This window comes from Chiloscyllium punctatum, chromosome 11 (assembly GCF_047496795.1).
Source record: "Chiloscyllium punctatum isolate Juve2018m chromosome 11, sChiPun1.3, whole genome shotgun sequence".
NCBI classification, from domain to species: Eukaryota; Metazoa; Chordata; class Chondrichthyes; order Orectolobiformes; family Hemiscylliidae; genus Chiloscyllium; species Chiloscyllium punctatum.
In genome coordinates this window covers 78,034,969-78,052,875 of record NC_092749.1, presented here as the reverse complement: position 1 = coordinate 78,052,875, position 17,907 = coordinate 78,034,969, and the positions used below count along the sequence as shown (strand labels likewise).

Sequence of the window (17,907 nt, the reverse complement as noted above, 5' to 3'; positions counted from 1 at the left end):
GGATGGACAGTGAGAACCTTTTTCCTCGGATGATGATGGCTAGCACAAGGGGACATAGATTTAAGTTGAGGGGTGATAGATATAGGACAGATATCAAAGGTAGTTTCTTTACTCAGAGTAGTAGGGACATGGAACGCACTGCCTGCAACAGTAATAGACTCGCCAACTCAAAGTGCATTTAAATGATCATTGGATAAATATATGGATGAAAATGGAATAATATAGGATAGATGTGCTTCAGATTGGTTGCATAGGTCGGCGCAATAACCAGAGCTAAAGCGCCTGTACTGCGGAGTAATGTTCTATGTTCTATGAGATGTAGTCACAGTCGCAAGATACTTGCAATTTGGTAACCAGATGACCTTCTTTAGTGATACTGAGAGTGTGGTGCTGGAATGACACAGCAGATCAGGCAGCATCCGAGGAGCAGGAGAATTGACGTTATGGGCGTACGCCTTTCATAAGTTGATTTTTCTGCTTGTCGGATGCTGCCTGACTTGCTGTGCCTTTCCAGCACCACACCCTCAACCCTGATCTCCAGCATATGCAGTCCTCACTTTCTCTTGCTTTAGTGATGTTGTTTATTTTGTCCACGGCATCAGCACAATCACAACCCCCCACTCCCCCCCTCCCCCCACCCCCCACCCCCCCACCCCCCGCTCCCCCACCAACCCCTCCCCTCCTCCCCACCCCCCACCTCTCTTCTGTCAATTGTGCTATTGGATCTTTTGTATCCACTTGAGAAAGCATGCAGTGTTCACTTAAAAGACAGCACATCAGATACTAGAGGTGCTAAGTAATGTAATAGACCCCCAACCATGGCATTAACTGTGAAGCGAGAGTACTGCTTATCCACTATATTTTTTAAGAAATAAGTTTTTGATATTATTTATCTCATTAAGGGTTTCACTTGACAAATTCTTCCTTGCAACTACATTGCCTTGAAGGTAATTTCACTTTATTTACTGGAACATATCTCCCTGAATGTAATGTGGTCACAGAGATCTTCAGTCCAGAAACAAGCACATTTTCCAGCAGTTGGCTCATAGCCTTGTATGCCTTGGCATCGTAAATGCACATCAAACTACTTCTTAAATGTTGTGAAGGTTTCTCCCTATACCACCTTTATAGACAGTGAGTTCCAGATTCCTGCCATGCCACTAACATCTCCTCAAAACCGTATGTGCCTTACCTTAAATCCATGCCCTCTAGTCATTGATCTCTCTAGCAAGGGGAAAGTTTCTTCTTGTTGACCCTATCTATGCCCCTCATAATTTTATTCATTCCAGTCACATCTCCTTTAATCTCCTGTACTCTAAGGAAAACAACCCCATTCTGTCCAATCTCTCTTCATAACTGAAACTTTCTAGCCCAGGCAACATCCTGCAAAATCTGTGTGTCTTTTCCAGTGCTATCACATCCAACCTATCATACAGATCCAGAACTATGCACAATTCTCTAGCCATGGCCTAACCAATACAGTTTCAACATAACCTCCCTGCTCTTAAACTCTGGGCATCAGCTAATAAAACCAAATATCCAGTGTATCGTCATAAACACTTTATCCACTGTCCTGATACCTTAAGGATCCAAAGCATTTGCACATGCCAAAATTCCTCTGATCCTCGGTACTTCTCAGGGCCCTACCATTCATAATGTATTCCCTTGCCTTGCTTGTCCAACCCAAGTACACTTAACCAGATTGAATTCCATGTCATCAAAACTGACCTGCTCTGCAGGAACTGAAGTTCTATTTTTAAAATAAATTATACTGATTCTATATTTCAGACAAATGAAGGAGAAATCTGGAGAATGGTTCATTGAGGAAAGAGCGAAGAAGTTTCAGCAGGAGAAAGGTATTTGGAGCACTACTGCTAAATGCCTACATCTCTCAACATTAGTCATGAGATGTTTGAACAACAAACAATACTAGCAGAAAAATAAGTACACTAGTTCGTTAGGAGAACTATAATTCCAGTATCATAGAGTGTTTTGGACCATCAAATTCATGCAATGCAATCCAGTCACTTTTACTTAATCAATGCCTTGCAAGTTATTTCCTTCAGGTTTCCGTCTATCTTCCTTTTGAGATTTGGTCTTGTACACCTAGGCCTTGTTTCAGATTTGTTTAAGTTTAGGTCAATAATACATCAATGCAAAGACACTTTTTTCTGATATGAAAAGCAATTATTCACTTCAGTTCTTAGTGCCTGTCACTCAGTGTTGCCACTGTCATTTTGATCCCATGGGTTTATTTTGCTGGCAAGCCTTTCAAAACACCTACTGGAAGATCATTCAACTCTACATCAATTGTGTTGCTCTGGTCAACCTTCTGTTACCTCATTGAAAAACTCAAACGGGTTACTTAAGTGGGATTTTTAAAAATAAGAATGGGAATTTTACAAGTCCTCTGGCACTAATTGTAAGGCTGAGGAAATTGAGAGAACGTGGTCAATGTCTCCACAGTTTCCACCCTTAATTCCTTGATTTTCCTTAAAGGAATCTGATCTGGTTCTTTATAATCTCTGATTTTTATTCACTTTTAGGAAACTAATGTCTCTGCCACCTCGTCCTCCATTGCCATTTCAGCAACATTCTGATCCATGGATTTCTTTTAGGACTCTACTGAGGTCCAAGACAACCAAATGTGCAGGGAGTTCTTCCATCTGCAGAAACTTGAGCTTCACATTTTAGAGCTTGAACAACATCTGGAGACACTGTGGCACATTGAGACTGAGAGTTACATTCAGAGAGGTAGTCACACTGTAGCTTAAGAGCCTGGAAGAAGGAAGATGGTCAAGTAGTCCATGCGAAATAGGCAGGCACTGCAAGAGTCCATGACATCCTGCTCAGAAATTGATTTTCCATTTTGGAAGCTGATGGGGACACAGATTTCTTAGGAGAGAGAAGCCAGAGTTATGTTTATTACACTGTGTAGGGCTTTCTGGACAGGAGGAAAGAAAGGAGGAGCAATAGTAATAGAGGATTTATTAATTAGGAGGACGTATAGGTGTTTTTGTGGTTGTCAACCTAACCCCCGCATGGTATTTTGCCTCCCTGGTGCCAGGTCACACCAGGGTGTCACACAGTGGCTGCAGAACATTCTTTTGGGGTAAGGGTTCGGGCTTTTGCCCGAAACGTTGATGTTACTGCTCCTCGGATGCTGCCTGAACTGCTGTGCTCTTCCAGCACCACTAATCTAGAAACAGAGATTAAGGTCCACATTGGTACCAATGACTTGGGGAGGAAGGGGAATGTGATCCAGCAATCAAAATTTCAGAAGCTATGTAGAAGATTAGCAAGCAGCATCTCATGTAGTAATTCCTGGTTTACTCCCAGTGCCACATGAAGTGTGCGCAGAAATTGATGAAGGCAGATGAATGTGGTCCTGGGGATGATGACAAGTGTACAGGCTGGATGGGTTGCACCTGAATAGAGCTGGGACTGAATTCCTTGCAAGGCATTTTGATTATACTTTCGGGAAAGCTTTAAAGTAATTTGGCAGGGGGGATATCAAGTGAGAATAGTAGAGGAGAAGACCAGGGTTCACAAAGTATATAAGATGTGCAACTGGCACTAACATAGACAACAGCAAGTTATTAGATTAAGTGAGAGTGAGGAAGGAAAAAGTCAAGGCTAATTGTGCATGTATGTGAATGCATGAAGTATAGTAAATAAGATAGGGGAGTTATAGTACAGATTGTGATGTAGAATTTTGATGTTGTGGTGATAGTAGAGACCCTGGCTTGAGGAAGGACAAAACTGGGTGTTAAATATTCCTAGATATAAGGTGTTCAAAAAAGATAGAAAAGGAAGGAAAGTAGGAGCAGGAGCAGTATTTGTTGAGGAGCACATTGCAATGCTGGAGAAAGGATGAACTGGGGGTCCAAGCTGAAAATCTATTTAGCTAAACCTAAGGAACAAAAAAAGATACAATCACATTGCTGGGTGTATTCTACAGACCACTAACTAATGGACAAGATACAGAATAACAAATCTATAAGGAAATTACAGAGAGCTGCTAACATTATAGTGTAGTTATAATGGGAGACTTCCATTACCCAAGCATTGACCAGACTACTTGTACTGGGCAGCATGATGGCTCAGTGGTTAGCATTGCTGCCTCACAGCACCACAGACCCAGGTTGATTCCACTCTCAAGTGATTGTCTGTGTGGAGTTTTCACATTCTCCCCATGTCTGCGTGAGTTTTCTTTGGGTGCTCTGGTTTCCTCCCACTGTCCAAAGATGGGCAGGTTACGTGGATTGGCCATGCTAACTTGTTCATAGTGTCCTGAGATGTGCAGGCTAGGTAGTTTAGCCATGGGGAAATGCAGGGTCCTAGGGTTGAGATGGGTCTGGGTGGGATGGTCTTTGGACAGTCAGTGTGAACTTGATGGGCCAAATGGCCTGTTTTGATACCGTAGGGATTCAATGATCTAGTGTACAGAGCTGCGGGAGGTAAGTATTCCTGGATTTCATGCGGGAGCGCAGTAATTTTCTAGTCTAGTTTTCAAGAAAGGATGCACATTTGGATCTAGTTCTTAGAAATGAGGTGGACTAAGTGGATTTAGTGTCAGTTGGGGAATATTTAGGAAGCAATGGTGGTTGTATCGTAAGATTCAGAATGATGGTGGTGAATGACATGCAACAATTCAGTGTGAGAAAAATCAATTTGTGGAGAGTAGACTTCAGTGGGGCAAGAACAGGGATTTGGCAGAATTGAGAGATTGGCAGGAAAAGAAGTACCTGAACAATGGACTACCTTCAAAGAGGAACTGATTTGGGCACATGCTCCAATGGGGAAGATAGAACAAACAAATCCAGAGATACCTGAATAACACAAGAGATATAAATTCATATAAAGGAGTAAAAATGTGTTTATGATAAGCGTCAGGTAGAAAATCAAATTGAGAATCGAGAAATATGGAAGGTTCAGAGGGGAGGAGCAAAAGCAAGTAAGAGAAGCAAAGAGGAATTTTGAGAAAAGACTGGACGCCAACATGAAGAGGCGTCCCAAAATCTTCTATGGCCATATTTCTAGGGAAAGGGTGGTAAAAGGAAGAGTATGGCTGAGTAGGGACCAAAAAGCAGATATGTACTTGGATATGTACATGCCCTGTGACTGCAGAAGCTATAAAACTTGTCCAGTTACTTCCTCCCTCCTCAGTATCCAAGAGCCCAAACATCTTCCAGGTGAAGCAGCTGCACTTCACACAATCTAGTCTACTGTATTCGCTGCTCATAATATGGTCTTGTATACATTGAGGAATCAAAGTATAGACTGGGTGACCATTTTGCAGAACACCTACGTTCTATCTGCAAAAAAGACCCAGAGCTTCTATTGCTTGCCACTTCCCTGGCCAACATCTCAGGCTTGTTGCACTGCATCAAGCCTCTCCAGCTTACTAATATCCTTCTTATAACATGGCAACCAGAATTGGACATAGTATTCCAGAAGAGGCCTCACCAATGTCCTGTACAACCTCAACATAATGTTCTAACTCCAACAATCAAAGGTCTGAGTAGTGAAGGTAAGCGTGCTCAGCACCTTCTTAACTACCTTATCCATATGTGATGCAATTATGTACCCGAACCCCTAGGTCTCTCCGTTCTCCAACACTACCCAAGGTCCTATTTTAAAGTGATTTACCAAAATGTAATACCTCACATTTATCCAAATTAAAATCTATCTGTCACTCTTCAGCCCATTGACTCAATTGATCAAGACATAAATATATAAATCATAGAATCCCTACAGTGCAGATGTAGGTCATTTGGCCTCAAATCTGCATTGACTCTCTGAAATGCTTCCCACCAGCAATAAAGGTCATATGCCCCAAAAAAGTCGAGTGCAAAGCACAGGAGAATGTATACTCCTTGATTACATTGCACTATTGGCCCTCTCTGAAGATGGCTCCTCCCTGGAACTGCTACCATTGAGCAACTCTTTGGCAGCTACACCTTTGTGCAAATGGGTGCTGAACATTAGGAATCATCATCAGCCAGGAGGTCCAAAGGAGTCCGAAGCATGCAAAGCTGTGTGTGCACATCATTTCCCTTTGATTGTAGCCAATATCGGCAGCTCTGTATGTAAGCCTCAATCCATGAATTAATTTGTAAGTTTGCAGATGACACCAAAATTGCAGGTGTAGTGGACAATGAAGAAGGTTACCTCAGATTACAATGGGATCTTGATCAGATGGGTCAATGGGCTGAGAAGTGGCAGATGGAGTTTAATTTGGATTACTGTGAGGTGCTGCATTTTAGGAAGGCGAATCTTAGCAGGACTTATACACTTAATGGTAAGGTCCTTGGGAGTGTTGCTGGACAAAGAGACCTTGGAGTGCAGGTTTATAGCTCCTTGAAAGTGGAGTTGCAGGTAGATAGGATAGTGAAGAAGGCTTTTGGTATGTTTTCTTTCTTGATCAGAGTATTGAGTACAGGAGTTGGGAGGTCATGTTGCAGCTGTACAGAACATTGGTTAAGCCACTGTTGGAATATTGCATGCAAATCTGGTCTGCTTCCTATCAGAAAGATGTTGTGAAAATTGAACAGGTTCAGAAAAAATTTACAAGGATGTTGCCAGGGTTGGAGGATTTGAGCTATAGGGAGAGGTTGAATAGGCTAGGGCTGTTTTCCTTGGAGCGTTGGAGGCTGAGGGGTGACCTTATAAAGGTTTCTAAAATCATGAGGGGCATGGTTAGAATAAATAGACAAAGTTTTTTCCTTGGAGTGAGGGAGTCCAGAACTAGAGGGCATAGGTATAGGGTGAGAGGGGAAAGATATAAAAGAGACCTAAGGGGCAATGTTTTCACACAGAGGGTGGTACGTGTCTGGAATGAGCTGCCAGAGGACGTGGTGGAGGCTCGTACAGTAGTAACATTTAAAAGGCATCTGAATGGATATATGAATAGGACAGGTTGGAGGGATATGGGCCGGATGCTGGCAGGTGGGACTAGATTGGGTTGGGATATCTGGTCAGCATGGATGAGTTGGCCCGAAGGGTCTGTTTCCATTCTGTACATCTCTATGACTCTATGACTCTATGCTGCTAGATGGTATGACAATATATTGGGCACCTACATGGAGATATTGAAAAGCACATGTAGATGCAAGAAGTTACCATCAATGACATTTATGCACAGATTTTGAAAAATAAACCAGCTTTCTTCACCTGTTCAACCAAAATGCATTCAATACGTTTTCTTCTTTCTCACCTTCCCATTAAGTCTAAGTGCTGTATGAGATTCTGCAGTTGGGGTGGATTGATGTAGAGACTGTTAGCCCTGCAACTTTGATGGAGTGACTCAGAGGTGTTTGTGTTAGATGGGCTAGAAATGTCAATGATCTTCTTGTCAGAGCTGGAACTGGACACATTGATACTGTTGAGAGCAATCTTGCAGAACCTGCAAGTCAAAAGAGAGGTTTTGCAGTCAATGGTTAGAAATGGCATCCAATGACTGAGAGTGATAGCCGGGTTAGTGGGTGAGTGGCTGTGGCATGCAAAGTGCTACTTACTCATTTGACGTGATGTGAATGTTACAACAACCCTGCAGGAACAATCCCTCTGGAAGGGTCAAGATTCTCCCCTTGTGGGTAAGGAGCTTGATTTTGGACATCCATCCACTCATCTGGCTTCTGCCCTGTTATGGGTTATCTTCTGCTGCAATGCAAATAATTTGGAAAATTAGTGAGATGACAGTAAGATCCACAAATGCTAGTACTGATGCATGTGCAGGAAAGGTGATGAGATGTAGCATTGCACTGAGGAGACAGTATAGAGGGCATACAAGGTTAACAGCATGGAGGCTGAGGAGAGAGATTGAGAAAAACAAGGTGTTGCAAGGAATAATGAGAGTGTTATGGACTGTGAAAGAGAGAGAGTGAGTGGAGAAGTGATAGATGGAAGAATGGGGCACTTAGCCAGGCAGAGTGGAGATGGTCATTGACCTTTTAGCTGCACAGCTGGCCATTTCTCCATGCCCTGGAGATTGCACTGACTCAGGCAATGACTTTAGATGAGGCTGGCAGGGTCTGGTGGTGCAGAGTTTTTTAGCAACCCTCTCGGAAGAAGGTAGTCCTCCTTTGCATCGCCCTGTCCACCAGGGCTTTCAGGTTCCTCTTTGTGAATCATGTCTTCCCCTTCTCCAACATCTTGTGGAAACCTTCTTCAAGAGCAGAGCAGCTTTGGAAAGCTAGTGTCCAGATGCACTACGGTATTCTAAAGATGGAGCACAAGGGATGTCATTTTTTGAAAGACAGTTGCTGAGTGATAAATTGTTATGCAAAGAGCATGAAAATCAGGTGAGGGAGACACAATAGGGATGGGATAGGCAATCAATGTGGCAAGTTTGTTAAGATCCAACAAGCTATTTTAAGCCTCATGGTAACAGCCCTCCAAAAAATTCAACACAACTTGGTCTTAGTCTTTGGGCTTTATCTTACATTTAATTGACTAAGTGGTAATCACTTACATAGAACATAGAACATAGAAAAATACAGCGCAGTACAGGCCCTTTGGGCCTCGATGTTGCGCCGATCCAAGCCCACCTAACCTACACTAGCCCACTATCCTCCATATGCCTATCCAATGCCAGTTTAAATGCCCATAAAGAGGGAGAGTCCACCACTGCTACTGGCAGGGCATTCCATGAACTCACGACTCGCTGAGTAAAGAATCTACCCCTAACATCCGTCCTATACCTACCACCCCTTAATTTAAAGCTATGCCCCCTCGTAATAGTTAACTCCATACGTGGAAAAAGGTTCTCATGGTCAACCCTATCTAAACCCCTAATCATCTTGTACACCTCTATCAAGTCACCCCTAAACCTTCCTTTCTTCAATGAAAACAGCCCCAAGTGCCTCAGCCTTTCCTCATACGATCTTCCTACCATATCAGGCAACATCCTGGTAAACCTCCTCTGCACCCGTTCCTGTGCCTCCACATCCTTCCTATAGTATGGCAAAACTGCACACAATACTCCAGATGCGGCCGCACCAGAGTCTTATACAATTGCAACATGACCTCAGGACTCCGGAACTCAATTCCTCTACCAATAAAAGCCAGTATGCCATATGCCTTCTCCACCGCACTATTTACCTGGGTTTTCAGAGATCTGTGTACATGGACACCAAGATCCCTCTGCTCATCCACACTACCAAGTATCCAACCATTAGCCCAGTACCCCATCTTTTTGTTACTCATATCAAAGTGAATCACCTCACACTTACCCACATTGAACTCCAATCGCCACCTTTCTGCCCAGCTCTGCAGCTTATCTATATCCCGCTGTAACCTGACACATCCTTCCTCACTGTCAACAATTCCACCAACTTTCATATCATCCGCAAACTTGCTCACCCAACCTTCTAGCCCCTCCTCCAGGTCATTTATAAAAATGACAAACAGCAATGGTCCCAAAACAGATCCTTGCGGAACACTGCTAGTAACTGCACTCCAAGATGAACCTTTACCATCAACTACTACCCTCTGTCTTCTTCCAGCCAGCTAATTCCTAATCCAAACCTCCAACTCACCCTCAATGCCATATCTCCGTATTTTTTGCAGTAGCCTACCATGGGGAACCTTATCAAACGCCTTACTAAAATCCATATACACCACATCTACCGCTTTACCCTCGTCCACCTCCTTAGTCACCTTCTCAAAGAATTCAATAAGGTTTGTGAGGCATGATCTGCCCTTCACAAAACCATGCTGACTATCCTTGATCACATTATTCCTATCCAGATGTTCATAAATCCTATCCCTTACAATTCTCTCTAAGACTTTGCCCACAACAGAAGTGAGACTCACCGGCCTATAGTTACTAGGATTATCCTTACTCCCCTTCTTGAACAAGGGAACGACATTTGCTATCCTCCAGTCTTCTGGCACTATTCCTGTAGACAATGAGGACATAAAAATCAAGGCCAATGGCTCTGCAATCTCCTCCCTTGCTTCCCAGAGAATCCTAGGATAAATGCCATCAGGCCCAGGGGACTTATCTATTTTCATCCTTTTCAGAAATTCCAACACCTCTTCCCTACATACCTCAAAGCCGTCCATTCTAATTAATTGTGACTCAATATTCACATCGGCAACAATGTCCTGTTCCTGAGTGAATACTGACGAAAAGTATTGATTTAGTGTCTCACCAATCTCCTCCGCCTTCACACACAACTTCCCACTACTATTCTTGACTGGACCGATACCTACCCTAGTCATTCTTTTATTCCTGACATACCTATAGAAAGCCTTTGGGTTTTCCCTAATCCTACCAACTAAGGACCTTTCATGTCCCCTTCTTGCTGCTCTTAGCTCTCTCTTCAGATCCTTCCTGGCTACCTTATAACTCTCAATCACCCCAATTGAACCTTCATGCCTCATCTTTACATAGGCTACCCTCTTCCCTTTAACAAGGGATTCCAATTCCTTATTAAACCACGGCTCCTTCACATGACCCTTTCCTCCCTGCCTGACAGGTACATACTTATCAAGGACACTCAATAGTTGCTCCTTGAACAAGGTCCACATATCAATTACGCCCTTGCCTTGAAGCCTACATTTCCAAGCCACGCATCCTAAGTCATGCCTCACCGCATCATAATTTCCCTGCCCCCAGCTATAACTCTTGCCCTGCAGTGCACATTTATCCCTCTCCATCACTAGAGTAAAAGTCACCGAATTGTGGTCACTGTCCCCGAAGTGCTCACCTACCTCCAATTCTAACACCTGGCCTGGTTTGTTACCCAGAACCAAATCCAGTATGGCCTCACCTCTTGTTGGCCTGTCTACATATTGTGTCAGGAAACCCTCCTGCACACATTGGACAAACACCGACCCATCTAACGAACTCGAGCTATAGCTTTCCCAGTCAATATCAGGAAAGTTAAAGTCCCCCATAACAACCACAAATACATTCACTCTTCCCCTGAATCATCCTCGCAATCCTTTCTTCTACGTCTCTCGGACTATTAGGAGGCCTGTAGAAAACTCCTCACAGGGTGACCTCACCTTTCCTATTTCTAACCTCAGCCCAAACTACCTCAGATGGCGAGTCTTCATCCATCGTCCTTTCCATCGCTGTAATACTATCTTTGACAAGCAATGCCACATCTCCCCTTCTTTTACCCCCACCTCTGACCCTACTAAAACATTTAAACCCTAGAACCTGCAACAGCCAATCCTGTCCCTGTTCTACCCATGTCTCCGTAATAGCCACAACATCGAAATCCCAGGTACCAACCCATGCTGCAAGTTCACCTACCTTATTTTGTATACTTCTTGCATTGAAGTATACACACTTCAAGCCACTTTCCTGTTTACAGGCACCCTCCTTTGAGATTGATGCCATGTTCCTAACCTCCCTACACTCCAGGTCCTGCACCCTAAAGCTACAGTCTAGGTTCCCATGCCCCTGCAGAGTTAGTTTAAACACCCCCCCCCAAGAGCACTCCCCAAACCTCCCCCCAAGGATACTGGTGCCCCTCAGGTTTAGGTGTAGACCATCCTGTTTATAGAGGTCCCACCTTCCCGAGAAAGAATCCCAGTTATCCAGATACCAGAATCCCTCCCTCCTGCACCATCCCTGTAGCCACGCATTTAACTGTTCTCTCTCCCTATTCCTTGACTCTCTATCATGTGGCACGGGTAACAAACCAGAGACAACAACTCTGTTTGTTCTAACTCTGAGCTTCCAACCTAGCTCCCTGAAAGCCTGCCTAACATCCTCAGCCCTCTTCCTACCTATGTCGTTGGTGTCAATGTGGACCATGACTTCGGGCTGCTCCCCCTCCCCCTTAAGGACCCAGAAAACATGATCAGAGACACCACGTACCCTTGCACCTGGGAGGCAACATACCAAACGTGAGTCTCTCTCGCCCCCACAAAACCGCCTATCTGTGCCCCGAACTATCGAGTCCCCAATTATTATTGCTCTGCTCTTCTCCGCCCTTCCCTTCTGAGCAACGGGGACAGGCTCCGTGCCAGAGGCCTGAACCCCTTGCTTACCCCTGGTAAGTCGTCCCCCCTCAAGTATCCAAAAAGGTATACTTGTTCTTGAGGGGAATGACCGCAGGGGGTCCCTGCACTGGCTGCTTCCTCCCAGTCCCCCTCACTGTCACCCATCTGTCTGCAATCTTTGGAGTTACTACTTCCCTAAAGCTCCGATCTATGACCCCCTCTGCCTCCTGAATGATCCTAAGTTCATCCAACTCCAGCTCCAGTTCCTAACACGGTCTTGGAGGAGCTGGAGATGGGTGCACTTCCTGCAAGTGTAATCAGCAGGGACGACCATGGCATCCCTCCCTCACTTACATCATCATTGTCATGGGCAGATAGACCTGTAACAGGTAGATTCGTGAAAACGCAACCTAGTAAGTATTTCTCCCTTGTTTTTTCCTTCAGACCCAAGTCTGGCAGGTATGTCCTTCAGGATTCAGTAATGGTGTAACCAAGCCACTGATAGTGATGAACATTTAACACCTCCACCCAGAGTGTATTCTCTGTGCTTTGTCTATGTGGTGTTCAACATGTTGGGAGTACTAATTACAGGGCACTAATTGCTAATTACTAATGCACAGAGCAACACCTGTTAACACTCTGAAGTGATCTCTGGAAATGTTTTTTTCTGCACAGCAAGGTCCCACAAACAACAACATAATACTGAATAGACACTGAGATTTTGATTGAGGAACCAGTATTGGCCAGGGCACTCATGATAACCCCCTGCCCCTTTTCAAAATTGTATCTATCTGATGGAGCAGACAGAGCTTTTGTTTAACATCTCATCTGAGTGATGGCATCTTCAAAAGTCCCTCAGTAAACAAAAGACAATCACAATTTTCATTCATCATTGAACAATTCACAATAATGACCATAACCGATTAATTTTACTGTTGTTTTTATTCTTTTGTTTTTGTTTTTGCTGTTGTATAGGTAAACATGAAACAGTTAGTGAGAAGCTGTTACAGACTTTTCAAACACTGAGGTAAGATGTTTGTGATGCATTCTTTGGAGAAATAATGTCTAAATGGGTATACATCTCAACAAGAACATAGAACAATACAGCACAGTACAGGCCCTTTGGCCCACTATATTGTGCCAAGCCATTTATCTTAATCTAAGATCAATCTAATCTACACACCCCTCAATTTATTGCCATCCATGTGCTTGTCCAGTAATCTCTTAAATGTCACTAATGTCTCAACTACCACTGCTGGCAGTGCATTACACACACCCACCACTCTCTGTGTAAAGAACTTACCTCTGACATCTCCCCTATACCTCCCGCCAATCACCTTAACATTAAGATCCCTTGTGACAGCCATTTCTGCCCTGGGGAAAAGTCTCTGGCTATCTACTTTATCTATGCCTCTCATTACCTATACATCTCTATCAAGTCACCTCACTTTCTTCTTTTCTCAGTGTGAAAAGCCCTAGCTGACTTAACCTTTCTTAATAGAAAAGCCCTCCAATCCAGGCAGCATCCTGATAAATCTCTGCGCCCTCTCTAAAGTATCTACATCCTTCCTACAATGAAGCTAGGAACTGGATACAATATTCCAAGCGTGGTCTAACAAGGGTTTTATAATGCTGCAGCAAAACCTCACAACTCTTAAACTCAATCCACCTGTTAATAAAAGCCAAAATACCCAGGATCCTCACCTCACCTTGTAATCTGTTAAACTCCCAAGTTCCACTATTTAAAGAAAATTACATCAATTTATTTTTTAACTCTAAAAGTGAACATTAAACAATAACTATTCACATCTGTAAGCTCTCCTTTCTCTTAACTGCTTACTACCTGCCTCCAACTCTATAACAATATACTGTACTAATAAGACACTTATTAAAATTACATCAACTTAATTTCAGAACCACACCTCAGCGGTCATCTTTTGTGACTTTACTCTTCTGGCTGCTGAATTCCCTGGGTAGTCTTTTGTCAAAACAATAAATTCAACCTTGATTGGGTTTTAGTATCCTGGGGCATAATTTAAACAGATTGGTTAAATTCAAATTGTTGTCAAGACAGCAACCAAAACTCATGTATCCATTTCACAGCCAAATATTACATATTTTCAATTTTCTAATATACTCTGGGACTGTCATCTAGTCATAGGTGCTTGTAATCCTTCAGTTCAGAATAGTGTTCACTCTCTCTTAAAGGTACAGTACACACCTTTAACTTCATAACACAACATTCAACCAGTAGTTTATAATGAAAACTATAGGATGGTTCAGATTATATGCTGCATTCAGAAATTTAGTACAGCGGAGAAACCATACTGACAGAGCACATGAATTGAATGTGTCAATGTCCATGTTTTAAACAATGCCAAATTAATTTCTCATGAAAATCTGACAGCCAATTAGCTATCAGCCCATTTTACACTGCTGGTCTTAACCAGTTTCATGTCTATACTGTATGTGCTTGGTGTTTGTGAAAATTGATGTTGAAAGAGTCTGGGGTGAATTTGACATTCAAGTATGAGTTAGATGTTAATAACACCTAACAGGTTGTTAAATTGCATAATCCAAGCAATAGGACAGTTGCAGTAGAGAAGTAGCCCTTTCTAAATGTAACATACTTTATAAAAATGGCATTTGATATGATTTCCTCAGTGACTGATAACTTTTAAAAAGAAAGCAGGTTCAATTGAGGCATTCAAGAGGGCTTTTGAAGTGAAGGGGAAGGAGGAGTTAGATATATACCAGGTATAAGTGAGAGAATGATGGAAATTGGAAACTAAACTGATCAACTTTTCCAATTCCAGAGGGAACAATACCTTGAAGTTCTGCCCTTCTCTCAGACAGGATTTCTGTTTTAATCTTTTGGCCAGTTCACCTTCATTGATTTCTATTTCTTAACTAGTGTTAGATAAAACGTTTGTTTTCGCAGTCACATCTTCTTTCTTAGTCACTGTCCCTGACACTGTTTTAGCCCACATGGATGCCAGCTGGAGTTCTATCCTTAATCTTTCAAATCCAAACAAAATTACAGATGTAGAATTCCTCTGACGGCTGCTCCCACCACCTCCTGTGATCCATGCTCATGGCACATGTCCATTCTTAGCTCTCTCTCTGCTTAGCAAAGAACCTAGCTTTATCCTTTACTGCCCCCATCTCAATGCAAGTATCTTCTCAGTGCCACATAGGACCTTTCACCAGTCTCCAATACTCCATCCCCACCTGGACCCTTCCCTCTGGCCTTTTACCTGTACATGATCTCTTCATTGAGTACTGCTGATATATTGACATCCTTAAATTTTTTGCATCTCTCACCCTGTCTTCATCTGAACTTGCTTCCCTCAGTCCTCTCAGGTCCAACCCTGACTTTGTCACCAAACCTATCGATAAGAGTCATGTGATGTCATCTAGCATGCTAATCTCTACCTGCCAGAGTTTGTGTGCCAACTCTGAAACACTTTATTCTATCTGCCTTTGATCAAGATACCAACACTAAGCATCGAGTAGTTGATTCTAGTACTGTCACTGATTTCATCTCCCTTTCACAGCTTCCCACCTGCTGGTCCCCCAACTACACACTTGTACTTCCTTCCCAAAATTTACAGACATGACTGCCCTGGCAAAGCCATAATTTCAGCTGGTTCCTGCACTTCTGTTTCTTCCTATCTTGACTGTATTTGTATTTTTCTTGTTCATTCGCTCCCTACTTAGATTCATGATTCTTTTAATGCTTTACATCGGTTCCACAATTTCAAGTTTTTTGGTCCTAGCTGCTGCCTCTTCACCATGGATGTACAATCCCTTTGCACATCAATTTCACATCAGTATGATCTGAAGGCTCTTTGCTTTTTCCTTGAAAAGTGTCCTGCACAGTCTCCATCCATCACCACCCTTCTTCGCCTGTCTAGTTTGTTCTCACTTTGCACAATTTCTCCATTGACTAAGCTTACTCTCAAGTCATGGATATGGGTCAGATATGGATATGGGTACCTGCATAGATCTCTTTGTAAGTTATGTGGAACATTCCTTGTGCCAGTTCTGCTTAGAGGCAGCCATAACAATTTCTCTCTTACATCATGATATCATTAGAGTTGCTTCATGTTCTTAACCAGAATTGGAAAAAATAATCAGCTTTGCTTCCAATTTCCAACACCAAATACATCTGTCCCTCCCTTCCACTGTCATCATTCTGCAGGGATCATTCCCTTAGTGATACCTAGACCCTCCTTCATCACTCCCAACACTTTCACATTTCTCCCACTGCACCATCCTGTGCAATCTCAGGAAGTGTAACTCTTGCCCACTCACCTCCTCCCTCCTCACCATCAAAGGCCCCAAACATCCTTCCAGGTAAGCAGTGTTCTACTTTATTTCTTTTCATCTAGTTTGCTGCACTTTTTGCTCATAATGTGATCTCCTTTACACTGGGCCAAATGCAGATGAAGTGACTGCTTTGCCGAACTGCTCTGCTTTGTCTGTAGGAATGATACGCACCTTCTATTTCAATAAACCACTTTGGTCTCACACTAACATTTATGTTCTAGGCCTGTTGCAATCATACAACAAAGAACAATACAAGCTCAGGGAGCAACATTTCAGTATCCACTTAGGTACTTTTCAGCCATGCTGAATTCAACAATTTCAAAGCCTGACCACTTAACGTCTGTCCTCTGGCACCCCCCTCTCCACTGCACCAACAATGGCCTTGTCTTATTTATGGCATCTTGACTTTGTTGTCAGCAAAGAGGATCCACTTTCTCTCCTTCACACGTCAATTTACAATCATTTGACATCTTAACTTCTCTTTCACCATAATTAGCAACGTCTCTTTTCTTTCGCACAGGGTCTCAACACCATCTGTTCCTGTCTGTCCTTTGCCTCTGTCAAACAAATAAAACACATCATTTTCCAGCCCCATTACAGTTCTGAAGAAGTCATAGAATCATGGAATCCTTACGTTGTGGAAAGAAGCCATTGAGCCTATTAAATTTGCACCGATTCTTCAAAGAGCATCCCACCCAGACCCAGCCCCCACCCTATCTCTGTAACCCCGCATTACCATGACCAGTTCCCCTTAACCTGCACATCCTTGGACACTACAGTGTAATTTAGCATGGCCAGTCCACCTGACCTGCACATCTTTGGACAGTGGGAGGAAACCGGAGCACTCGGTGGAAACCCACGCAGACACGGGGAGAACATGTAAACTCCACACGGGCTGTCACCCAAGGTTTGAATCAGGGCTTACCACTGAGCCCTGAGCTGCCCCATAACTGCAGATGCTGTGAGACCGGTTGAGTTTCTCCAGCATTTTCTGCGTTTTTTTTGCTCACTGTATATAATGCAAATTAATGAAGGAACCTAAGGCAGCAATTTTCAGCTCTGAAAAGTGCCCAGGCTATCTCAGCAAGGGTAAGAATGCTGTTTCACATGGCCATTATACAGAAACCATGGTGTTCACCACTAATAAGATTCTGACTTCAAGCCAAAAAGATCTTCTACCTCCCACACAAATATGAATACAAAAGAACCTCCATTATCCAAAGGACACGAGTGGGGAGTATTTTGTTCAGTTAGTCAAAATCTGGATAATTGAATGCCAGATAACATTGTTTAGCTAAGCATCGGAAGCTTGCAATACTGCCGAATGTTTGGATAATCGAATGCCGGATAATCGAGGTTCTTCTTGTATATGGATTTCAGTGCTGGTGTGATGCCAGGTAAGTAGGTTGGTGTAGGCCAATGACTAGCAGATTGCAACAAACAGAGTGTGCCTTCAGTTAATTGTAATAGACCATGTCCAATCTCCCCATGCTAGCAAAGTTCCCAACATTAGATATGAATCCCAATTGGATATCTGCTAACCATTCCAATTTTGCTAAGGATTGACAACAAAGTTAAGATTATTGATTGGGTTTGCACTGTAGTTTA

General features: G+C 43.1%; 1 protein-coding gene across 1 annotated transcript in view; it reads left to right on the top strand.

Moving 5' to 3' along the window:
- The window catches only part of sytl3 (synaptotagmin-like 3), a 112,983-nt gene that overhangs the window by 18,461 nt on the left and 76,615 nt on the right, over positions 1-17,907 (top strand). The window contains exons 3-4 of the mRNA XM_072580123.1: positions 1,789-1,856; positions 12,943-12,994. Of these exons, the coding sequence (XP_072436224.1) occupies positions 1,789-1,856; positions 12,943-12,994 (120 nt within the window). The remainder of the gene's footprint in view (positions 1-1,788; positions 1,857-12,942; positions 12,995-17,907) is intronic.